This window comes from Bubalus bubalis, chromosome 16, assembly GCF_019923935.1.
Source record: "Bubalus bubalis isolate 160015118507 breed Murrah chromosome 16, NDDB_SH_1, whole genome shotgun sequence".
Classification (NCBI taxonomy): Eukaryota; Metazoa; Chordata; class Mammalia; order Artiodactyla; family Bovidae; genus Bubalus; species Bubalus bubalis.
Window position 1 is genome coordinate 67,223,538 of NC_059172.1, and position 26,695 is coordinate 67,250,232.

The 26,695-nt window shown below is 41.2% G+C and overlaps 1 protein-coding gene across 2 annotated transcripts in view; it reads left to right on the forward strand.

The window, feature by feature from the left end:
• Positions 1-558: 558 nt before the first annotated feature.
• The window catches only part of EXPH5 (exophilin 5), a 99,394-nt gene continuing 73,257 nt past the window's right edge, over positions 559-26,695 (forward strand). For both annotated transcript variants that reach the window (XM_025266927.3, XM_006053345.4), the window contains exon 1: positions 559-951. In XM_025266927.3, coding sequence (XP_025122712.3) covers positions 833-951 — 119 coding nt within the window. In that variant the 5' untranslated portion in view covers positions 559-832. The remainder of the gene's footprint in view (positions 952-26,695) is intronic.

Here is a 26,695-nt window from a genome sequence, read left to right on the forward strand (position 1 = left end):
TTATTAAGAAGATTATCAAATCTTATAGAAAACTACAAACAGGTGCTTTTTAACCATCCTTTCGGTATGTCCTCTCCTGAAATACCATAAACGGTTTTGATTTTTCTAAAGTCTGAGAATGACTTTGTGAAACAATGAGTTGCAGGTATCCGAGAGGTGGGAGACTCGGCAAAGAATTAATTTCCAAGGATAAACTAAATTCAGCCTTGTGGCTGTATAAGTTCAACCCTTCTGGGTCTTTCTAAAAGGAATAACCCTTCTGCCAGTTCTAAAGCTCCTAAGTGAAGTGAAGTGAAGTCGCTCAGTCGTGCCCGACTCTTTGCCACCCGCAATTCTATTTCCTATGGGCTCTGTATTAGAAATGAGAATTAGTCGTGAAACTCTCTTTTTCACGCCTACTAGTCAAGTTCAAGTTTTGTGGGCAAACAACAACAGCCAAAATAAATACGCTGGAGCCAACACTCAAGCCTCCACCCCACTTCGGGGCTAAATTATGTGTAGGCTTGTTAGTTAAACAAGTTTGATACCAGGTGGAGGAGGGAAAGGGAGGAGCGCGGAACGGCCCGCCCCTTCGGGATGGGATTGGTTCCCTCTCTCCTTCAGCGGTTCATTTTGCATCTCGGTTGGATACGCTGAGAGAAATATGTCATTAAGGTGTCATCAAAATTAGTCCTGTAGGTGTGGGCTGCTCCCTAGGTTTTAGATTTTCAAAGGGACGGGCTTCATTGGCTCTGGAATCAAGTACCTGAAACTGGTCTTCTGTAGCTTGAGAAATGTCATTGTAACAGGAGGCGCCAAGGAGCTTAAGGGTAATGCACACACAGTAGATAAAATGACGAAAGTTCCTCAGGGGTTTGACTGCAGTTTCCTAAACGATGAAGAAGCCAGGAAGATCCTTCAGGTGCTGGAAAGAAATGAGGAGCTCCAGAGAGCAGAGAAGGAGAGGATCAGGTACCGAGCTAACTCTTTGTTCCCCCGGGTCTGGTGCACATTTGAGGGGGGCGTCCGCGGCGTCCACCGAGTCCGGCGGGCGCGGAGCTTTCGCCAGGCACCTGTCTGAAGCTCGGGGACGTGCGGCCTCCGCCCGGGGCGCGCAGCGCGGCAGGGGGAAATCTGAAGAAACTGGGAGGCCTAGCGAGTGCTCTTTCCAGACGCCGCCTCCCGGGTTTGCTGGTCGGCGAGCTCCGCTCCCGCCGCTGGGGGCGCGCCCCTGCCCTCGGCGCGCGGCCGGGCGCCTCGGCGCGTTTCTCTCCGCGTGGGTCCCGCGCGGCTGCCCCGCCCCTCGACCGCGACACGTGGGCGGCAGTCGCTGCTTGCGGTCCGTCCGAGGCGGGTGGCAGGTCGGTCAGGTGTCCTCCAAGCCGCCGCGTGGCGTGGGCAGGGCGGACCCGTGAGACTGGGCGGGGAGCGCGGTCTTGGCCGGCGCGGACCCACGTGCTTGTAGAGTCCTCCGGGTCGTCCACTCTCGCCGCACACACTCTTGGAGAAACCTCCCCTCTCCACCCACGGGGGCAGTCAGCGAGGCCCAGGAGAGCTGGCACCTCACTGAATGAAGGTCAAGTGTTTCCCGCCTCAAGAGCTGGATGGAGTTCGAGAAACTAGCCAAAGGGTGTGGAGTGAACTTAGCTGGAACTGGGGACGCTTGGGGTCGCTAGAATGGTTTGATCCCCTCGTGTGTGGTGCTTGGGGAAGATGAGTTGCTGCAGACCTTCACCCTTCACCTTATTGTGCGGTGTTATAGGTGAGGGATTAGTTACCAGGGAATGAAATCCGGAGATAGTTACCTGAGGTAAAGTAACCAATTTTTTCTGCTGGGGAAGTGTGGGATAAGTCCTGGAATCAATTAAAGACTTCCTCATCTGTCCTGGATTAAACCCACCCAAGGCCTTCTCCAGTGGACTGTGGAAGAAAATTCAAAGTATCAGTCTCGGACCAAAAAATGTGGCATTGATTGGAATTTAGAAAGCCGTTTTGTGAACAACTTGTTGGTGGTCTAAGTTCTGTGTTGCCACTTTCTTCCAGGCATCACACTTACCCACCCACCAACACCCCAACAAAAAAACCTCCAAAGATACTCTTCACATAGGGAAACCCTTGCTGGTTTTTTAGAAGCAATTAGAATACACTGGGCCCAAAGCCCTGTCTTCACCAGATATGGCTAAGCCCACCCCCAGCCCCCAGAAATGACTCCTGTGGGGAGAAATGAACATTTAAAGTTTAAGGATGTATATTTCATACCATCATAATCTGCCATTAGAAAAACAGGCTATATCATTTCCTCAAACTGCAGAAGTGTGCCCTTCTGAGCCCAGTATATCCGTACACACACACACATGCACGCTTGTACCCACATGTGGGCACATGCAATGTACACAGGCACACCCAACCTTGGAAAGGAGAGCTTTAGAACTGCATGCAGTTTTGTTTTTTTTTTTTTTTGAACACATACTCCAAAAGGACTAAGAAACTGGTTGCTTAGTGTGTGTTCTTGGAAGTGTTTGTTGTTTCTGGAGAGGACTGGACTTCTTAAGTGGACCCAGTATATTTGGGGGGAAAGTGAGGGTAGAATTAGGAAATAATGTGGAGGGTAGCTTCCATTGAAGATGTTATCAACATCCTGCTAACTGTTCATGAAGTATAGTTTTTAGAAATAGTAATGTCATTTATTTTAAAATTCAAGGAAATTTTGACTTTTTGTATTTGACCTGATGCTTGCCGCCTTGTATTTTCTCTATAGCAGCCTATGGTGCCCATGGCAGCTGACTTTAGAGGGAAGTGGAATTACACTTGGGTGGCAAAGGCCCTTAGGCTAGGCCTTAGAAGGAAGCCTAAAACACACTTCATGGCACTCATAACCTAACTGGAACATCAGCAGAAAAAGCCATAATGCAAAGACAAAATCAATACTGTTAACTACTAAACAAAATTTGAAAAATAATAATAATAATTAAATGACACCATTAAAACAGAAAAATAATTTAAGGAAAGCAGACACTTGAGCCCAATGCTCGAGGCAATTATTTCTAGTATTTTATTTTTCCCTGGTTGATTCCTGTGTTCCATTGTCAAATACCTATCATTGGATAGCAGTCTCCATGGGATTGCTCTGCTAATGAGCTCGCATGCATCAGTTTTAGTAGCGGATACTGGCATGCAGAAAAGGCCTGCAATGACATATCAGCTTGGTTCTTCTGCTCAATTTTTTATCATCACATTTTCCTAATCGAAAGTCAAGACACATGACATATAAATCAAGGGTATTATTTGGGAGAAAGTACAACAGTCCCAAGAGATGCTCAGAGGCCTTTTTAACTATACTGAGGAACAGTCTCCAGATCTCTTGACCAGGACAAAAAGAGAAGGGGTTAAATGTTGAAGCTTGGAATGTTTGCTGGTTGAGGCCTATCTATGATAGCGTTGAGCTGTCTACAAGACAACTAAGAAGTATCCTACAGTTAGAAATATAGGACTACAGTATCATGCAAGGCCAGAGGTATCCAGAGGTGGATCTTAATGACATAGAACTAGCTGAGTTCACTGTGCAGGAGATTGTAGCCCCACCTATAGAAGTGAGCTTCCCCTGATCTTCCTTCATTGGTACCAGAACTCTCTGACTCCACCTTACTGGGGAAGTATTTGCATTAAATATTATAATGTTTCAAATATATGAAGAGTTTATTCTAATTTTTAAGAAAACATGAAGATTCAAGTTGTTAAATAGGCAAAACATATAAATAAGTCATTTATACTACTGTTTGGAATATATCCAAACAGTAAACAAAACATATGGGAAAATGTTCACCCTAACAGTAATTTTAAAAAAAGAAAATTGAAGTAATCTCATGATACCGTGTTGCACCTTTAAAAATAACAGAAAAGACTTGGTGAAGTGAAATGGATACATTCTGCTTGTTGTTAGTGGCATTCGAAATTGAACACTATCGTTTCGGTGAACAATATGCCAATACCTATGAAGACATGACTTGCTGTTGACCTAGTCATCCAATTCTTGGATGTTTCTCATTAGTAGGAGATTGAGGTGGAGAAGATGACCACACGAACATTTATTAAGTGCTTCCTTTTAGGTAATAATAGTTATTATTGTGATAATAATAATAATAGCTAACATTTATTGGTCTCTTACTATATACTAGGCACTGTATTAAACATGTTATACATATTTAATTAATCCTCTCAATAACCTCAGGTACACACTTTAATTCCATTTCACAAAGCTGGAAATAACTTAAAACATAGCATATGTTATGTTATGTTAGAGGAAAAACAACACATATACTCTCAGATATTGCAGTTTTACCTGTAAGCAAAAGAGTGGGAAATTTCAAATCTAAGTAAGAGTGCAGTCATTACAAAGGACAGTTATGAAGACATCATTATGTCCCATCCAGTGTGATATTTTGGTTCCATATTTCTGACTACCTTGGTTGTTTTGTATGGGCACCTCAAGCTTTTCATGGATGCAGTGGTGGAAAAAAATGTATGAGGCATTGTTCTGTGAAAAAGCAGAACACAAAATACTGCTTATGTTATTATTTCAGTTTCTTCTGGGCATCTGGGCACGTGCTTAGCAGCTAGAAGAAAATAAGTAAAAATTTGTTCATCTCCTTTCTGTGACTCTCTAGGGCCTGCCATAGCTCCTGGCCTATGGGGAACATTCAGTAAATGTTTGCTGAAAGGTGTGGGCTTGCCCTGACAGCTGGGGGCTGGGCTCCGCTGCCCTCAAGCCCAACACTGCCAAGATGGGAGGGCGGACCTGTGGGTAAAGACGCAGGAATCCTGGGCACATGCCACCTGGCTCTGGGAAGGCAGATGAGGGGAAGGGTGTAGGATTTCATGGCTTAAAGGAGAGGGAGGCCCTAGTCACAAGGTTCCTGTCTGTATAGCCCCTTGTAAATACTTGATGAAGGAATTAATGGTCTGCTCTGGCTGGAGTCAGAGGTTTCTGCAGTCTCTTGCTTTTCTTCCCATTTCTCAGTCTCTGTTTCACCTTCTTTTCATTGCCCAGTACCCTCTGTAGGATGGGATTTCTCCCTCCTGAACCCTGTCATGGACTACAATCACTCTGTTACATGTGTTCTCTTCAATCCTGTGAGTTTGGGATCTGAGCTACAGAAATTCTCTGAGATCCCGTAGTGAAAATTACAACTTAAATTCCAGTCTGTCAGTTATACTTCATTTTGAATTGTGGAAGGGTTTTTTTCCTGGAAGTATTAACTTGGGTATGATTTTTGGGGGCCTGGTACAGTCTGTGGTTCTAGCTGCAGTGAAGAGAAATGGCTGAGAGTGTAAATCATGATCGGCAAGTGAAAAATTTCCCCTTACTGCTCTCACACCTTGGAGAAAATATACATCTGTGTGTATACATACATATATATATATATATATATATATATACACACACACATAAATATGATAAATAGAATAAAATGTGAAAAGCATCTTACATTTTACAAAAGTCTTTGGAAAACCCAACTCCCTATCACCCTCACCATGCCCATCTCATAAGTGTGACTGAAAATACTAAGAGATTATATCAAGTAGTCAGCTCAATGAAGAGACAACAATAAATCAAAATGTGTGTTTTTTTCTATTGCAGAAAACTTATAAAGTATAAGATGTTATAGCACCTGATGTAATTAAGTTAAAAAAATGGCATGTCTAGATTTAGACTATCTTTGCCCAGTGGCAAGATTGCAGCCCAGAATGGTTTTCCCAAGCTTAGCTGTTTCAGTTGATTTACGCTAGTGTACCTGAGCCGTGGCTCAGTCTTGGGGAGGTCTGTATATATCAAAGTGGTGAAGTAATTGATAGCTGGTGGCAACTGCAGCATCCTGCAGAGATTAAAAGCCAGATACACAGGTCTCCTGTCTCTTTTAGGCTTTCTGCCTGCTTTCTCCTCTCCCAGCAGGTGAAATCTGCCTCTGGCAAGGACAGACTCAAGGTTGAATACCTATTTATGGGGCATCTGTTATATGCCAGACACTGTGCTGACCTTGAGGATACAGCAAAGAAATTCTGCTGCAAATGGCTTCAATCTATGAAAGTTTTTGGTTGGTGGTAAACCCTGTAAGATGAAGAGTTCATATATATGTAGCTTGCTCTCATGGAGCCCTGCATGGCTGAGGAAGGGACCATGAGAACTGGAGGTCAAAGGGATGCCCTATAGGCTGGAGTGTTCTGATAATGTAACAAAGAATGGGGTCAACATCATGGATCTCTGAGGTGTCTGCACTTTTCAATAACATCCAGTTTAGTTAATTCCTTTAAATTGAGGGGAAAGCTTTCTCTCAGACAAATTCTCCAGTCTAATTGCTCCTTAGATTGGTCTCTGTGGGCAATACATGTGGAACTACTATACTATTATAGTTCCACACCTAATCTGTAAAAATAATTAAAAGAGTTAATGCTCAGAATAACCAAATAAGGTGAGTTTACAGCTTATTGTACAAGTGAGTTTGTTTTAGTGACCTTAGGAATTATTGACCTTTCATAATTTTTACTTTTTGAGTTTTTTTTTAAAAATATAGCCAAACTGAAAATATGTTAAGTAGATCAAAAGTTAGATGTGGGTCTTTTCAACTGAGAGTGGAAAAAAAGTTGAGACACTTAAAAGAGATGAAAAAATATGCTTGGCTGCATTTCGTTCTTACAATGAAGAGGACTGAAATGCAGCCGTGTGGAAAGTCTGCTTGAGAGAGTGGTATTGGCAGATAATGACAGGAGCCTGGTAAATAAGGGCTTTCCTGGTGGCTCAGCAGTAAAGAATCTGCCTGACAATGTAGGAGACATGGTTTCAATCCCTGGGTCAGGAAGATCCCCTGGAGAAGGAAATGGTAACCCACTCCAGTATTCTTGCCTGGAAAATCCCATGGGCAGAGGAGCCTGGTGGGCTACAGTCCATAGGGTCGCAAAAGAATCAGACATGACTTGGCAACTAAACAACAACAAATCCCAAGGTTGACGATTAGTGCCCTAGTTAGGTTTTATGACATTATAACTCTTAAATTTAGTTTTTATCCTCATCCTAAACTAATAAAGCAGGTGTTTTTTTTTTTTTTCAAAAGCTAACAACAACGGCAACAGTAATAATAGCTCTTATTTATTGAGTACTTGCTCTGTGCTAAACTCTTCATATGCATTATCTCCTTTAATTATTTTTACAACAATCGAATTGAGGGATATTTTTAGTCTCCATTCAGAAGAAGTTTAGGGAGGATAAGTAACTTGATTGAGATAATATTGCTAAGAAGCACTGGATTTGTGGACTCCATCAGCACTTAAATCACTGTGCAGTACTGCTTTCTACAATGAAGTTGAAGTGATTATCTTCACATTGTCATGTAGCTTATAACAGAACCAGCACTGAGATCTTTGCACTTACAGATCTTGCTATTCACTGACCATGAAAATAGAGAACATGCAATTCTAGGTAATCATGTGTCCTTGAAGACAATGGCACCCCACTCCAGTACTCTTGCCTGGGAAGTCCCATGGACAGAGGAGCCTGGTGAGCTGCAGTCCATGGGGTCGCTAAGAGTCGGGCACGACTGGGCGACTTCCCTTTCACTTTTCACTTTCATGCATTGGAGAAGGAAATGGCAACCCGCTCCAGTGTTCTTGCCTGGAGAATCCCAGGGACAGAGGGAGTCTAGTGGGCTGCTGTCTATGGGGTCGCACAGAGTCGGACACGACTGAAGCAACTTAGCATAGCATAGCATAGCATACTAAAAATTGGGAATATTATTCCTAAGGAAAAGAACATAATGGATATTGGAGGACCACTAATGGTATTTGCCATATATACAGGAAAATTGCTAGCAACTGTTGTCAAGGGAAATAATCAATAAACAATATAATAGGAATAGAAAGGAGTTTTATTTGAGCCAATAAGGACTTATAGCCTCCCAAAGAGCCTCTCAGATAACTCTGAAGAACTTCTATGGAGAAGCATGGTTTTCAACACAGTTTTGTATATTTTCAGAGCAAAGAACATCAAACAAGTCAAGGATACATTCCTTCAAGTTAAAAAAAAGAAAAGAAAACAGATCAGCATGCACATAGCAAGTCAGTACAGCCTTAGCACCTGGGAAAGGAGTCTTATCATTTAAATAGTACTAGTTTTGGTATCCCAGGAAGAGAAGCATTTAATCTTTATTTTTAACATGCACATTCTTTACTTTTGCACATTCTGCCCTTTTCTTTAATAATTAAAGCAGATATACAATGTCTGTACACACAGACTGTTTTAGTTAGCACAAAGTTCAAGTTTACTCATGTATAAGCCAGAATGACTTCCCCGTACCTCAGTATGTGAAATTTTCTCTTATCACTGTTTGTTTTTTTAAAAAGTATATATGCATTTTGTAAGGATATACTGTAAACTACTAAGATGGTTATCTCTTGGGTGTGATATTTATAGGAACTCTAACCATTTTATTATTATTTTATTCCTTAAAATTATTATAGATTTTTTAATTATTTCTTTTAATAATAAAGAAATGCAAGAGATACAAAATAACTGTATTTTCCTTCATAAATATGACTTTAAATATCTGAATATTTTTCTGCCCTTTTCTTGATAATGTTTTATACATTTTGTAATGTTAATGTATTCATGGGTAAGTTCATTTCTGTACATCAGCCTCGAGTTCCTGTGGTCAAGGATTGTCTCAGGGATGAGAGCCTCATACACCTCAATTCCTAATTAAGTGAACCTTAACTTACTTCTGTGAGGGAACACAAAGTGAGAGAAGGATAGATCTGGGGATACGACATGAAGGACAAAGAAGGTCAAGTTAAGGTTAGTCAGAAAATATTTTTCTTCCTATTAACACATTTGAGTTTTAAAACTGAGCTAAGTTGGCTAAGAGCCGTGCTGAGGCAACTCGGGTCTGTTTTTCCGTAGTTAGTTACTGCACAGGCCATAATATTGAGAGCCTTAGGCTCACTTCACTTTGCTCAGGAATGTTTCCTTATTGGCATTGCCAATGGCCCTATCTAAAGGCTGTACTCAAAACACCAACTTGGCATACCACAGGAGCCAGCTTCCTCATTCCTCTGTGTGTTAGACTTTCTAGTGATGAAAGAGGAAATTAGGGGCTACAGCGACACCGAACTCACCACTTTCCAAAGAAAGGTTGTGGTGTTTTATATTTATATCAAGTATGCCTTGGTTTCAACTTTAAAACAACACATGGAATGGCAGTGGAGGAGGGAGCGGTCTGATCTGAGCTGGGAGAGGGTAACCTGGCAACCACTGCTCTGTTCTGCAGATCTGCGGTAAAGAGCTGGCCTCCAGGTGTCAGGAAGGGCGCGCCCTCTGAAGGCACTTGAGTAGACTCTGTCCCAGGTCTCTCCCAGGAACTCTGCTGGTTCCTGGGCTGGTGGCAGTGTAACTCCAGTCTTCACATGGCATTCTCCCTGTGCGTGTATCTGCCTCTGCTGTCTAAATTTTGCCCTCTTCATAAGGACACCAATCATATTGAATTAGAGCCCACACTAAAGACCTCATTTTAGCTTGATTACCTTTGTAAAGACCCTGTCTCCAAATAAGGCATTAAGGGTTAGGACTCCAACATATCTTTTTTGGAGGACACAATTTAATACAAAACAGTAAGGGTCGTTCTCTATTTTAAAATAAATTACTGTAAACCACTATATCAACAATCTAAAGAAGAAACACATGTGATTGTATCAATTGATGCAGAAAAGGCTTTGAAAAAAAACTCTTGGCAAGGAAGAAATAGACCCTGATAAAAGGCATCTACAAAAAATCTTTTAGCTAACATAATACCTAATGGTGTAAGACTGCTTTCCCCCTTAAGATTGAAAACAAGACAAGATGTACAATCAGTCTTACCGTTCCTATTTAACATCATACTTGAGGTCCTAGCCAGGCAGGGAAGTAAATGATACACATATCAGAAAGGAAGAAATAAAACTATCCATATTTGCTAATGACATGATTGTATACAAAGAAAAAAATCTAGCAAAAGAAAAAAAATCCTAGAACTAATAAGTGACTTTAACAAGGTGGTAGGATACAAGATTAATATATAAAAACCTATTGTATTACCATATACTAATAATGAACAATTAGAAATCTAATTTTTATGGAAGAACAAAGGAACTGAATAGACAAAGCAATTTTGAAAAAAAGAAAATTGAAAGAATCACACTAATTGATTTTAAGACTTACTATAAAGTCATAGTAATCAAGATATCATAGTATTTGTGAAGGGGAAATTTTATATGATTTAATGGAACAGAATATAGTCCAGAAATAGAGCCCCAAAATATAGCCAATTGATTTTTTTCACAAAGGTATGAAAGCAATTCAATGAAGGATAGTCTTTTTCAACAAATGGTGTTGGAATACTTGGACACAAGGCCAAAAAAAAAATCTCATCACCTCAAAATTAAACTCATTAAATAGTTACTCTTTGAAAGTTAAATACCATATGCTATCACTTATATGTAGAATCTAAAATATGACACAGTGAACTTATCTGCGAAACAGACTCACAGGCATAAAGAACAGACTTGTGATTGTGTTGCCACTGGGGAGAAGGGTGGGGGCGGCATGAACTGGGAGTTTCAGATTAGCATATGCAAATTTATATGTATGGAATGGATAAACAGCAAGGTCCTACTGTATAGCACAGGCAACTGTATTCAATAAACTGTGATAAACCATAATGGAAAAGAATATGAAAAATAATGAATTGCTTTGGTATATTAACAGCAGAATTAACACAACATTGTAAATCAACTATACTTCAATGACATTAATTTTTTTTAAGTTATTCTTTATTCCTGCTCCCTCCAGTTGCTGGCAGCCACCAATCAGCTTTCTGTCTATATGTATCTACCTCTACTGGACATTTCATATAATAGAACCTTCCATGTGATATGTTGGAGAAGGCGATGGCACCCCACTCCAGTACTCTTGCCTGGAAAATCCCATGGATGGAGGAGCCTGGTGGGCTAAGAGTCAGACACGACTGAGCGACTTCCCTTTCACTTTTCACTTTAATGCTTTGGAGAAGGAAATGGCAACCCACTCCAGTGTTCTTGCCTGGAGAATCCCAGGGATGGCGGAGCCTGGTGGGCTGCCGTCTATGGGGTCACACAGAGTCGGACACGACTGAAGTGACTTAGCAACAAATGTGATATGTAACCTTTGGTGCCCACTTTACTCAGCACGTTTTGATGTATGTCTTCCTTGTAGCATCTATCTGTACTTCATTCTTTTTTTAAAATTGTTCTGAATGATATTTCATTATATGTATATACCACAATTTGTTTATTCATTCTTCATAAACATTTGGGTTGTTTCCACCTTTTGTCTATTGTGAATAGTGCTGCTATGAACATTTATCTACAAGGATTTTGAGTACTTGTTCTCCTTTCTTTTGGGTGTATACCCAGGAGTGGAATTACTGTGACATTTGTTAATTCTGGGTTTAACTTTTTAGGAACCATCAAAACTATTTTCATCCACACTCACTTTCATATAATTGTAATAGTATTATGTATATTTTTATGTGTAATATCTGACATAAAAATAACCCCTTCAAATTTAAGACTCTTAGTCAACATTTTTTGTGGCTGTATACTATTCTTCTATGTATATTTTATAATTTAATTAATCATTCCAATATTTTAGGTACTTCAATTTTCTCTTATTCTTTTTTGTTTCTCGTTGCTATTGTTAACAAGTTCAAGCTCATACTGATTAATATACTGCAGGCCTATAAATTGAGAGATGAGTTGTTGGGGCTACTTGACTTAGAAAGCCAGCAGATCAAGAAGATGATGGACTAGTATCCCAAAGAATCATCTTACCTGAGTTAGAATTCGGGCTTCTTTTATATCTGGAGGGGAGGGGATGTGGCTGGTTGTTGCAGACTTCTTGATGCCAGAATTCTTTGTTTTTGCATCTGTACATTTAGGTGTGGTCACAATGTTCTTACAAACCTCCAACAAGACAAATATTATTCTCTGTTCGGCAGCTTTTTATCTCTATATGAGTGGGGAAAGTATTATGCCTTTAAAGATAAGAGTCTTGAGAAGGGGCTATCCTGTATATTTCAAGTTACAGGCAACATTATTTTACAAATGGTTCAGAAACAGCATGACTAAGCACAAGCAACAGAGCACAAAGATTAGAGATAAAGGAATAGATTCAATATGGAGTCAGGTTTGTCATGCTGTGTTACAGTATGTTAAATAATGTCATTACAAACATTTGTGCTTACATCCTTAATTCAATTAGAAGTGTGTTGCTCAGATAAATTATGGGCTTCCCTGGTAGCTCAGCTGGTAAAAAATCCACCTGCAATACAGGAGACCATGGTTCGATTTCTGGGTTGGGAAGTTCCCCTGGAGAAGGGATAGGCTACCCATTCCAGTATTCTTGGGCTTCCCTTGTAGCTCAAATGGTAAAGAATCTGCCTGCAATGCAGGAGACCTGGGTCTTGTATTCTTGCCTGGAGAATCCCCATGGACAGAGGAGACTGGAGGGCTATTGTCTGTGGGGTCTCAAAGAGTCGGACACAACTGAGCGACTAAGCACAGCCAGGTAAATTCCACAGTGTAGAATCATTATTCTATAATATAAATATTTTCTAAATTCTTGTTATATGTTGGGAAATGATTTCCAAAAAGTTCTACCAAATTGTACTTTGACTTGCAGCAGAAACTGTCCTTCCCAGGACTGAATTGTATTATTATTTTTAATCTTTGCTAATTTTGTAGGCTAAAAATTCTTATACTAGATTTAATTTCTGAAACTGTGGTTATAATGAATTTGAACTTTTTTCAAATGTTTACTATTAATTTACATTTCATAATTTATGAATTATCTATTTATACCTTTGCCTATTTGTATTTCAGAATTTATATTCAGAATGCTTCTTGTCACAAATAACAAATCTAATCATGGCTTTAATCCATGGGGAATAAATTGTTTGGAAATAACAAGGTATCTGGAAATAGGTCTGCTAGCTGGTTTAGTGGTTTAGGATGTCAGTTTGGTCCCTTTGTAATGAAAGATGGCTACAACTGCTCCAAACATCACATCCATGTTTAAGGTGGGAGAGAGGGGATAAAGGTGCAGCCAACTACATCTGTCCATTCGATTATGAAAGTGAAAGCTTTGCTGAATACTATCCCAGCACACCTCCCCTTAACTCTCATTGACCAAATCCAGGTCATAAAGCCACTGGTTGCTGCAAGGGAATTGAAAATCAAGGAGTCGGATTTAAATGTTAGACTTAAATCATTTGTGATCCATCCTCTGGGACTGCACATTTTGATGCCCACAACAAAATTAAAAAGGGGGAAAACTAGGGGAATGGATTCTAGAAAGCAAACACCACTATGACACAGAGTCTTAATGGGGTTTTTTCTTATTGCTTTATATGTTTCTCTATACATGAAGGAAATTGACTTTTGTCCTATTTACGACAAATATGGAGAAGGAAATGGCAACCCACTCCAGCATTCTTGCCTGGAGAATCCCAGGGACAGAGGAGCCTGGTGGGCTGCCGTCTATGGGGTCGCACAGAGTCGAACATGACTGAAGTGACTTAGCAGCAGCAGCAGCAGCATGACAAATATATTTCACAGATTTCATTATACTTAATTTCTACTTATCTAAGAAAAGGATTTTTAAAATTTTTTATATAATAAAATGTAACCAGTCAGTCCTAGAGGAAATCAACCCTGAATATTCATTTGAAGGACTGGTGCTGAAACTGAAGCTCCAATACTTTGGCCACCTGATGTGAAGAGCTGACTCATTGGAAAAGAGCCTGATGCTGGGAAAGATCGAGGGCAGGAGAAGTGGGCAACAGAGGATGAGATGGTTGGATGGCATCGTTGACTCAATGGACATGAGTTTGAGCAAACTTTGGCAGATAGTGAAAGATAAGGAAGCCTGGCATGCTAAAGTTCGTGGAGTTAGACAGGACTGAGTGACTAAAGAACAATTAAGTTTACATTTTTTCTTTTTGTTTTTTTAGAAGCAGGCGGGGTTAGCCAAGCCCTACAGATTAGGATCCTTCAAGAGAAACTGGGACCTTGGCAGACCTGTCTGGGGATTTGGAAACCTGGGAGAAACAGTCCCTACCGGAAGTTCTTCATAAGGCAGAGGGAGGAGGAGAAATACCCTGACTTTTCCCTTCTAGACTTCCAGTTCCTGCCAGTGCCTGGCTGAAGCCAGCTGGAAGTCTTTAACTTCTAGTTGAGCGTGAGAAATGTACTTATAGGGGTCATCTCCCAACAGCGCAGAGCAGGGAAAGAAGTTTCTTGTCCTCTTCTTTTCTCTTCCATCCCGGTTGCCCTCTTCTGTCATCCTGTAAATTCTGCTTTTTCTCACTTCCCAGCCTTATATTGCTAAGGCTCTGTTTCCCTGCCAGAAAATTCCCTTCAGTTATCTTTCTGATTATCCTACACTGACTGTCCATGCCCCGTCTGCCCTTTCACAGTTTCTGTCTCTTGCTTCAGCATCTTTTGGGAGTTGCCCTGTTCTTCTCTTGCTTCTCTGTGCTGCTGCTTCTCCCCATCCTTCTGGGTGCCATGGTCAGTCTCCAACACGCTCAGGTTAGTCAGGGTCTTTGGATGGAAAGGAGGAGTCACTCAGGGCCCCTTAGATAGAAAGGGCTTTGCCCAAAGGTTACATGTGGGCTGAATCTGGAATTTGAAGGATTTGGGAAACCAAGGCAACTCTAGGGACCAGCTATGCTGCTTGCCTGTCAGAGCCTAGCCTGTCCTTCTTCTAGGATATCTTTGATTCCCTCACTTCATGCTGTGCATTTTCAACTGGCTGACTCTACACATTCTCTGGTCAGATTCTGGTGTTCATGGCCATTATGGCAGGTCACCTGATGCACCTCTAGCCTGCCTGTGAATGGGCTGCCCTAGGATCAGGAATCCAACCTGTGGCACCTCCTAGGGAAAACTTATTGCTGGATTTCCTAAGTGGGAGCTGTAGACCATTCCAGTTCAGCTCAAGGTGATAAAATGTTGACTTGGTAGGTACTAAGATTCACCTGTCTGGAGGGGGTTGCACCTGGGTTCTCTGTACTCACTCTGTCTCCTCTCTGTGTGCCTACCTGGGCACTAAGATACATTTGATGTGTCTGCTTGGCTTCTGTGATGACAAGTCTTGAACTGTAGGCTCTGCCAAGGCAGAGATTCTCAACCCTGGCTGAAATGACAGCCACCTGGGGAACTCTCAAAGCACCTGATGCCATGTCCCACCCTGACATTCCAGCCAAATTGGTCTGTGATCAGGGAGGCATAGATGTTTTTCAGAGCTTCCAAATGACTCTAATATGCATAAGAGATCCCATCTTGGTTGCCAGGACATTAGGTTGTGACTTCACCTGTCACCTCTTCCCTACAAGCCACTCCTTGACATAAGTTGAGGGACTGTTGATTTCTCAGGAAGTCCTGTGGTTTGGAAGGGGAAAGCCTGGAGTCTTGGAGGGCTATGCCTGACAAATGTAAAAAGCCTCATTTCTAGTACTTTCCCACTTAAAAATTACTTGGCAGGATCAAAAGGACCTTCTGCCCCTGAAGCTGTTTAGTCTGACAGTTGGAAGAATTTCTTTTTCACTTTCTGCTGTTTTTGTTTTCTTTTACTGCCCACTGTGTGATTACGCAATACAAATGCTATAATATTCAGGAGCTGATTAGCTCCTGGCTGTGAACGCCCTTCCCTGAACCGAGCCCTGGTCATACTTCACATTGATTGTTAAGTGGTTATGTTCAACATGAGAATAGGACATAGTTAAAGAACGACAACATGGAAGTCCGAAGAGTTTCTGAAAAGGTAAAGCATCCTGCTTTCACTACAAGTTGGTCAAAAGAAAGAGGAAGGAATTAGATCTCTTTCTTTGCTGATTCCGTGATTATTCAGGAATATGTGATCGATAACATTTTAAATGTATACAGTACTTTACAGCTTCCCATACTCACCAGATTCTCTCAAATATCCTTGAAAGTAGAAAGATGGAGAAGGAAATGGCAACCCACTCCAGTATTCTTGTCTGGAAAATCCCATGGACAGAGGAGCCTCGTGGGCTACAGTTCATGGGGTCACTAAGAGTTGGGCATGACTGAGCACAAAGTAGAAGAGCAGATATCATTTCCTTATTTTCCCAGGTGAGATATTATTATCCTTATTTTTCTCTTTTCTCAAAATACCTCAAGACCATAGTACCACCAAGGGTGGATGTGAGACTGGAACACAAGACTGTGCCCTCTGGCAGCTGTGCAATGTATCCTGTGGCTTTATGGGTGAACTGACCCAGACACTGAACAGTGGAGATGTGTGGATTCAAAGGGAAGTTAATGCCTTAGCTTTGAGGGAGTTAAATAGCCATTGAGAGAATGTGTGGGTTGTGATCCTAGACTGCGATGATGTGTGCGGGTCAGTGTGGGACCCCTGTGATCCCCCTCACCCCCACCTCTACAGCCACACCAAATAAACCCACAGTCTAGGTGAGACCCAAGTGCAGTCCATGTGACACAGCTTCTTGACAAGACCCCCCACCCCTCTTTCTGCTGCCGATGGCTTGCTGCTCTTCAGCCCCTCAATGAGCCTCCCAGAGGTGGGGCTCTGAGACAGGCAGGAGTGACCGTGGGGCCAAGGAGTACAGCAGACAAAACCCCCAAAGGCCCCAGAGTGGCCTGAGAAACATCCTAGGGGTCCCCATTAAATCCTCTAAACAGCCAGCATTTTGATTTAAACGATGTCAGAGCCCAGATAGCAGCAAAGGTTTTTCTTTTCATTGGTCAGTTTTTAAACTACAGAACTCTTTGTAGTCTGTTTTAAAATTTCTATCATGTATTTTACATGAGGTCCTCTTCCTTTCTTCCCAATGCCATAAGGTAGATTCTTATGACTTTTGGATCATCCACACTTGAGTTACTAAATCACTGCATTGGCACTTGAGCCTACACTTTGCAGCCCCCTTCAGGATCACTGAAGGCCAAGTGAGAACTCTGTCTGATGAAAGTTGTCACCTCAGTAGCTGGTGTTGGGTCCTTCACTCCTCAGAGCAGAAGAATTGCTGGGGCTTGGCAAGGGGACTGCTGATGATGGCCTTCTCAGTAAGGGAGTGGGTCAGGAGGGTCTGGCCATCCCTGCACTGGGCCTGCTTGCTTGTGCTGTTAATGCAGGTTTCTGTGCCCGATGTGCAGTGAGGCCAAGCAGACTTTGGAGTTTGGAGCAGAGAAAGGTTTATTGCAAGACCAGGCAAGGAGACGGGTGGCTTATGACCTAAAAACCCCGAACTCCATGAAGGGCTTAGGCAAGGCACTTTTAAAAGCCAGGTGAGGGAGCAGAGTCTGTGATCAGCTTGTGCACAGTTCTCTGGCTGATGGACAGGTACCAGGGTGGTGTCACAGGGGTTAACATTGTCAGTCCTTAGGCTCCAAGAGACCTGGGGCTGTGTGCTGATGGTTGTCAAGTAGTTAACATCTTCTGTTTGTTGGAGAGGGGGAAGTTTTTTTTTTTTATATATATCTGCAAAACAAATTAGGAAATGTGTATCAAATACTATCTAGGTACTTGAGAGAGGAGCTAGAGAAGGCCCCATGTCCTGGGAAGGCCCCAGGGGGTCCTGCTTGGGTTTAGTGCCTCTTCTTCCTCAAGGACATCCGTTTCTCCCCTGTTCTCAGCAACCCGCAACCTTGCACCCCACCAAACACTCTTAGTTGCAGGTTAGGCTATAGCACCGGCTGCACCAAAGACAACAGGAAAGGCCAATAAATTAGGTCATGTCTGTCTGTCCACAGCTGTTTAATTGCTTTGCAGCTGCAATCCAGGCAAAACTCTTTAAGAGGTTTATGAGTAACACATTCCCTCCAGGGTAGCTGTCTCCACCTTCAAAGCCACATAGTCCCCACCCTTACCTAGCTCTACTTTGCACTTTGTACAGCCAGTTCCCCTGAACTCTGGCTCCAGCTGCTACCCCAGCTTTTTTCACTTCTTGTATCATCTTGTAACATCTTGTTCTGAGCCTCCCAGATCCTTAAGGAGAGTCAGGGGGAACAAAATGATACATTAATGTACATTTTTTAAAAATTATAAGCAATTTTAAGTTGTCTAAAAGCCAAGGAAGTATTGTGTCACAATTTCCAAATAGTGCTGCAAAACAATTACAGTTTTATCATCAAAGTGATTAAAGTGCTTTTCTCTCCTTACCTCATCCGGGCTTATCTCTGTTATGCTATAGACGCTTACAGGTAGCAGTCCCTAAAGACTAATGATTCTACACCTCCAGGAGCCTAAGTCTCTTGGGGAGGTAAACCAGATCCTCGTTATTCATTTGGATCTGCCTGCCTTCTTAGGAGATTGGTTGCCATCAGGGTTTTCTTTTTATTATTGTAGAGCAGACAACTGTCAAATTTAAGTGTTGAGGGTAGCATTGCAATTTCACGTTTTTCTCTTGGACCTGCCAGATATGACAAGCTTCTGTTTGAAACATTACGTCAACAGTCTTGGGAATATGTTGCTGCCTCAGGACTCTTCTCATAGCACCTCACAGCATCGGAACTCAGAGCCAGGTCCTCTGTGATCCTTTCAAGAGTGAAAGCCCTATAGAATAGAATTTTTTTCCCAGTGTGTTGACTCAACAACATGTCTGTTAGGTAGCAACAGTCATTTGTAGATTCAAGGGATTAGATCTGGTAGAAAGAGTGCCTGAAGAACTATGGATGGAGGTTTGTAACATTGTACAGGAGGCAGTGACCAAAACCATGCCACAAAAAAAAAAAAAAAAAAAAGAAATGCAAGAAGGTAAAGTGGTTGTCTGAGGAGGCCTTACAAATAGCTGAGAAAAGAAAAGAATCAGAAGGCAAAGGAGAAAGGGAAAGATATACCCAACTGAATGCAGAGCTCCAAAGAATAGCAAGGAGAAATAAGAAAGCCTTCTTAAGTGAACAATGCAGAGAAATAAAGGAAAGCAATAGAATGGGAAAGACTAGAGATCTCTGCAAGAAAATTAGAGATACCAAGGGAACATTTCATGCAAAAATGGGTGCAATAAAGGACCGAACAGCAAGGACTTAACAGAAGGAGAAAAGAATAAAAAGAGGTGGCAAGAATGCACAAAATGACTGTATAAGAAAAGACCTTAATGACCTGGATAACCACATGGTCTAGCCTAGGCTAGACATCCTGGGGTGTGAAGTCACGTGGGCCTTTAGGAAGCATTCATATGAACAAAGGCAATGGAGGTGATGGATTTCGAGCTGAACTATTTCAAATCCTGAAAGAGGATGCTGCTTAAGTTCTGCACTCAATATACCAGTAGATTTGGAAAACTCATCAGTGGCCACCAGACTGGAAAAGGCATTTTTGTTCCAATCCCAAAGAAAGGCAATGCCAAAGAATGTTCAAACTACCGTACAAATATGCTCATTTCAAATGCTAGCAAGGTAATGCTCAAAATCCTTCAAGCTAGGCTTCAACAGTATGTGAACCGAGAACTTCTAGATGTACAAGCTAGATTTAGAAAAGGTAGAGAAACTAGAGATCAAATTGTCAACATCCACTGGATCTTAGAAAAAGCAAGGGAATTCCAGAAAAACATCTACTTCTGCTTCATTGACTACCCTAAAGCCTTTGACTGTGTGGATCACAACAAACTGTGGAAAATTCTTAAAGAGGTGGGAATACCAAACCACCTTACCTGCCTTCTGAGAAACCTGTATGCAGGTCAAGAAGCAACAGTTAGAACCAGACATGGAACAACAGACTCGTTCAAAATTGGAAAAGGAGTACATCAAGGCTGTATATTGTCACCTTGCTTATTTAAATCATATGCAGAGTACCTCATGTGAAATGCCAGGCTGGATGAATCACAAGCTGGAATGAAGATGGTCAGGAAAAACATCAACAACCTCAGATATGCAGATGACACCACTGTAATGGCAGAAAGTGAAGAGGAACTAAAGCTCTTCTTGAGGGTGAAAGAGGTGAGTGAAAAAGCTGGCTTAAAATTCAACATTCAAAAAACTCAGATCATATCATCAGGTCCCATCACTTCATGGCAAATAGATGGGGAAACAGTGGAAACAGTGACAGACTTTATTTTCTTGGGCTCCAAAAGTCACTGCAGACAGTGACCTCAGTCATGAAATTAAAAGAAGCTCCTTGGAAGTAAAGCTGTGACAAACCACTGCATATTAAAAAGCAGAGACATCACTTTGCTAACAAAGATCCATGTAGTCAAAGCTATGATTTTTCCAGTAGTCCTGTATGGATGTGAGAGTTGGACCATAAAGAAGGCTGAGCACCAAAGAATTGATGCTTTTGAACTATGGTGCTGGAGAAGACTCTTGAGAGTCCCTTGGACTGCAAGGAGATCAAACCAGTCAATCCTAAAGGAAATCAACCCTGAATATTCACTGGGAGGACTTGTGCTGAAGCTGAAGCTCTAATACTTTGGCCACCTGATGTGAACAACTGACTCCTTGGAAAAGATCCTGATGCTGGGAAAGATTGAGAGCAGGAGGAGAAGGGGACAACAGAGGATGAGATGATTAGATGGCATCACTGACATAATGGACATGAGTTTGAGCAAGTTTCAGGAGATAGTAAAGGACAGGGAAGCCTGGTGTGCTGCAGTCCATTGGGTTGCAAAGAGTCAGACATGACTTAGTGATTGAACAACAATACTTAAGATCCTACCATGGGCTTAGTACCAAACATACTAAAGTTCTCTCTACAATCTCTTAATGTAATGAAGGAGATGGATTTGAAAATAGTATATTCACTATAATGTGGTGGATAATAAGACACTTTCACACAGGGACAAAGTGGTCATTTAACCCTATGTGTGATCTCAGGGAAGACTTATTTTTAAACAGTTGGACATGGGTACCAAATAACTATGCTATTTAGATTCTTGTGGATTTTTAAAATTAATTTATCTTAATTAGAGGACAATTATTTTATAATATTGTGGTGGTTTTTGCCACACAGGGACATGAATCAGCCACAGGTGCACATGTGTCTTCCTGTCCTTAAGCCTGCTCCCACCTCCCTCCCCATTGCACCCTCTGGGTTGTCCCAGAGCACTGGCTTTGAGTACCCTGCTTCATGTATAGAACTTGCACTGGTCCTCTATTTCACATATGGTAATATACATGTTTCAGTGCTGTTCTTTCTTATCATCCCACCCTCGCCATCTCTGACGGAGTCCAAAAGTCTGTTCTTTACATGTGTGTCTCTTTTGCTGTCTTGAGTTTAGGATCATTACCGTCTTTCTAAATCCCATATATATGCATTAATATACTATATTGGTGTTTCTCTTTCTGACTTACTTCACTCTGTATAATAGGCTCCAGTTTCATCCACCTCATTAGAACTGACTCAAATGCGTTCTTTTTTATAGCTGAGTAATATTCTGTGTGTATATCTACCACAACTCCCTTATCCATTCATCCTCTGATGGACACCTAGGTTGCTTCCATGTCCTAGCTATTGTAAACAGTGCTGCGATGAACACTGGGATACGTGTGTCTCTTTCAATTCTGGTTTTCTTGGTGCGTATGCCCAGCAGTGGGATTGCTGCATCATATGGCAGTTTTAATTTCAGTTTTTAAAGGAATCTCCACGCTATTCTCCATTGTGGCTTTCATTCATTTCAGTTTGCATTCCCACCAACAGTGTAAGAGGGTTCCGTTTTCTCCACACTCTTTCCAGCATTTATTGTTTATAGACTTTTTGATGGCAGCCATTCTGACTGGCATGAGATGGTACCTCATTGTGGTTTTGATTTGCATTTCTCTGATAAAGAGTGATGTTGAGCATCTTTTCATGTGTTTATTATCCATCTGTATATCTTCTTTGGAGAAATGTCTGTTTAGTTCTTTGGCCCACCTTTTGATTGGATTGATTATTTTCCTGGTACTGAGTTACGTGAGCTGCTTGTATATTTTTGAGATTAATTCTTTGTCAGTTGCTTTGTTAGTGGGCTTCATTCCAGGGGTGCAAGGATTCTTAAATTCACAAAACAATGTGATACACCATATTAACAAATTGAAAGATTATCTCAATAGATGCAGAGAAAGTCTTTGACAAAATTCAACACCTATTTATGATTAAAAAAAAAAATCTCCAGAAAACAGGCATAGAAGGAACATACCTCAACATAATAAAAGCCATATATAACAAATCCACAGCAAACATTATGCTCAATGGAGAAAAACTGAAAGCATTTCCTCTAAAACAAGGAATAAGACAAGGGTGCCCACTCTCACCACTACTATTCAAAATAGTTTTGGAAGTCCTTACCACAGCAATCAGAGAAGAAAAAAAAAATAAAAGGAATCCAGATTGAAAACGAAGAAGTAAAACTCTCACTGTTTGCAGACGACATGATCCTCTACATAGAAAATCCTAAAGACACCACCAGAAAACGACTAGAGCTAATCAGTGAGTATAGTAAAGTTGCAGGCTATAAAATTAATACACAGAAATCCCTTGCATTCCTATATACTAACAATGCAAAAACAGAAAGAGAAATTAAGGAAATTAAGAATGGTCCCATTCACCATTGCAATGAAAAGAATAAAATACTTAGGAGTAAATTTACCTAAAGAAACAAAAGATACATTATCTCTTGATGAGTATTATTTCCTAACAGTTAAATTCATTTTCGGCCTGTGACCAGGATTGGGGGTGAAGGGAGGAGTAAGCAGATTTCAAAACAGAATTCTGTTTTGAACAAGGGAGATTGAAACTTATTCCCCTGCTCCAGATGGCCTGTATAGGAATCTGGGGAGAAGGAGAAAGCAGGAGAGGAGGGGACTGACTGGCCTACAGGAGCCACACCATGGCCAAGCCAGGGTGAACAGCCTGCACGACAGCAGGTGCTCAGCCAGCAGAGGAAGCTGCAAGGGGTTTCATTTCCTCCCCTTCAGCTCTGGACTTCTGTCAGGAGGTTTATTTCTCTCCCATTGCAAGTAAAAATAATTAAGTCTGACTGATCGTTAAAATACCTTCTCCTTCCCTTCCAAAAAGAAGCAAGACCTTTTATTTCGAGTGTCTGTTTCCCTCTGAGAAGTTCAGCAGCACTTTTCTCTTCATTCTGGACTCGGTAGAAGTGTATTTCACCTTCAGCAAGTCGGGGATGATCCCCTGTCTTCCATGTGCCCTGCCCACCAGCCTAGGGCATTGGAAATCTTGTCCAGAAGCTGTCTCGAGTCACTGAAGAGAGAGGCAAAGCCATCATTCTGCCTTGTGCCACTCAGCACCCATCAGGTAAGCCGCTGTACACCAGGCTGAAGGCCCTGGCAGACCATTTGGCCCTGGGTCTTTCACACTTTGCTTGAATATGTTGAACGCACACCTCTCGGTTCAAAGCAGCAAGACTGAGAATGGTGTCTTCAGCAGGAACGATGATAAAGAAAAAGTATACCCCTTTCCAAGTTTATCATAACAGTAGTTTATTTAAATAAATCCCAACATGTTTTAGGATCAAGATTAGTGGTATTTTTATTAAAATAAGAAATCGTTGACAAATATTTTGAAGACCTACTATTTGTATGGGCTATGCAAACTTCTTTGGTAAATGCAGAGTGCAGAACCCGAGAAATCTATAACCTATCATTTGGGCAGACAAGTTGTGAAAATTTAAATAATATTATAAAGTTACACATGACTACGTACCTGATGGGTGGTACAGACAGTAGGACTTTAGCACGAGAGAAAGATGGATAGTAGCTGAAGTTATTAGGAAAGACTTAATAAAGAAACTGGCCTTGAAGGGTGGTTGGATGTGGATAAATGGAAGGTGTATAAAGGGAGAATAATTTTCGATTATGACTTGTTAATGCTTCCATTGAATCAAATCTACATAACAAACTACTTGAACTTTAATTTCTAGCTGGAATATGTAAATCTTCAATTCAGGAAAGCTATTCATGTCAATATTAGAAACAAAAGTCCTAAGGAAAAAGGCTGACGTTTATGTATTGTGGGAAACCGCTGGCTTGCTAGGACATTCTGTCAGTTGAATTCCTTTCCTCCTCCTCCCCAGAGATCTATTCATTGTTGGCAACTTCTGCTGAACGTTCGCTAATTTTTAGCAATCTTTTGCATGGAAAATGAGATTTAGGTTAACTTTATATTTTTTCTGTGTATGATAAATAGCAGAGCAGCACAAAATCACTTCTGATAAAACTTCTGTCTTATCAGAAGATATGGAGAAAGGGTTACACATCACTTTCTCCATATCTCAGGCTTTCAGCTGAATCTGCTGCATCAGGGAGCAATCACTAGCTGTGTAAGTGATAGGCTGGAGGCCACAAAAAGAAATCTTTAGCTTCTCCTCCAAGGCCTGTTCTTTACATGAGAGCATAGGAGTCTCCACAAGACTTGCATGATCTTAGTATTGAAATTTATGTGTATATGTACAAAAGAATTGAGAGAATTTCAGGTAATTCTTCTTTATAATCCAATGACCAGGACAGTATTAAAAATATTAATAGATAATGGTTGATCTCCATGAGTAAGTTTGGATAATCTTTCTTGATGTAAGGCCAGCAAATGTAAATTCCCTATGACCATATAAAATAAAACAAACAAAAAAACCAAAGTTCTTTACTTTCCTACTTCGCGTCTTTTGCTCAGATTACTTTCTGCCAATGACGGTCTGCATGCATCTTCCTTCCCCAGCTCTACACACATACACACACACACACACACACACACCCTGTACCTACTGTCCAAACCATTCCATCATTCACTGGGGAATGAGCTTCACTAGTAAGGAACAACCATGGATTCAGACTCTGCCCTAACAGGGCTTATTTGCCAATCTGTATTCTACCTGTCTTTTAAGACCCACTTTCAGGAATGTTTTTCCAGCCTGTAGTCAGAATTAATCTTATCTTTCTTTATGATCCCAAACCAAGAGTCTTGGTTTTCTACTATGTGATTGTGCTATAGTAAGAAATATATATGTATATTTGGTCTTCATCCAAAGTTCCTGGCACTGAATGTCTAAAACCCTTGATATTTCCTGGGTGGGAGGGGCGAGAGGAATATTTCTTGTTACTCATTATAAGCCCCTTTCAACCACCTGAGTTTACACAATGCGGTAACTCTTGGAGGTTGGGAGTTAGTTGCTAGAGGCACCAATCATTTGATGACAGGGCTGGAAATTTTAGCCATCCCCCTAGTTGCCCCCCCCACCCCCTTAATCGCCATGGCTGGTGATTTAATTAGTCATGCCTACATAATGAAGCCTCCATAAAAACAATAAACAGCAAAGTTCAGAGAGCTTCTGGGTTGGTGAACAAGAATGCCTTTGCATGCCAGGAGGGTGGCATATTCTAAACTCGGTGGGGACGGAAGCTTCTGTGCTCAGGACCCTTCTGGATCTTGTCATACGTGTCTCTTCATCTGGCTGTCTATTTGTATCCTTTAAAATATCCTTTGTAATAAATTAATGATAGTAAGTAAACTTTATTTACCTGGGTTCTGTAAGCTGTTCTAATAAATTGTCAACCCTTAAGAGGGGATTTTGGGAACCCCCAATTTAGCTAATCAGTCAGAAGTACTGGAAGTCTGGACATGAGGTTTATGTCTGAAGTGGAGTTAGTTTTGTGGGACTGAGCCCTTGACTTGTGGGGTCTGCACTAACTCAAGGTGGTTATTATCAGAAGTGCTGTGAATAGAGAATCTATTGGGTCTATATCACAGCTCTTTTGTGTGTATCTTTCCCACTGATAGATCTTAAATTTCCTAGTGTCTTCAAATCATTCTTACAAATTTAGATTCTCATTATAGTTTAATTGAATTCTTTTTTTCTCCACTCAAAGAATATTTTTCAAACATTTAGCTAACAGCCAACCTAGTTTTTTCATCATGCGACCAAAGAAAAAATGTGTAAGCAAGGGCATTGCAAACAGAAGAGAAACTTGGAAAACGGCCCACAGAGCATGACAAAAAGTTTAGAATGGCTGGCACATAGGATTTAAATGAGAGCGTAATGGAAAACTAGTCCAGATAGGTAATCATGAGATCTGATCATAAAGTTTTTCAGATGAGGAGAATGAGACACAGAGATGTTATTTGATCAGCCCCAGCAACAAAGGGATCAGAACCCATCATCTGACTGTCCCCACCATCCAAACCCAGCACTTTTATATATGCGCAGACAGTGATGTTATGCAACCATGCCAGTCTGAGCCGAGTGGCTGGGAAAAGATGAAGATAGCACTGGAGAGTATCTATGGCAATAATGGCTGGGCATCAGGCCACATGATGCTTCTCTTTGTACTTCCACAGAAGCAAGAGCAATAGGAGGCAAACAACCAAGAAAATTAGGTGCATTGAAGACAACGGCTTGCACTGCTCTGTGGCATGTTGTAGTGGCCAACTTGAGCTCCACTTATAATACACAGACTGGTCTGTGAACTACGCTTTGAAGCAAACACCAAGAATTACCAGCTCTGCCATTCTTTTGGCCTTTGCCTTGAGTTTAAAAGAACTAATATTTTCAATGACACCTGTTAATTACAAATAATAAGCAAAGGTGTTAAGCAGGTAAGCCATTAAAAAATGACACAGAGCCTATAAACATATGAAATTAAGTTCAACTCTCTCCAATAATCAAAGAAAAATTTTTGTGAAAAAATTCTT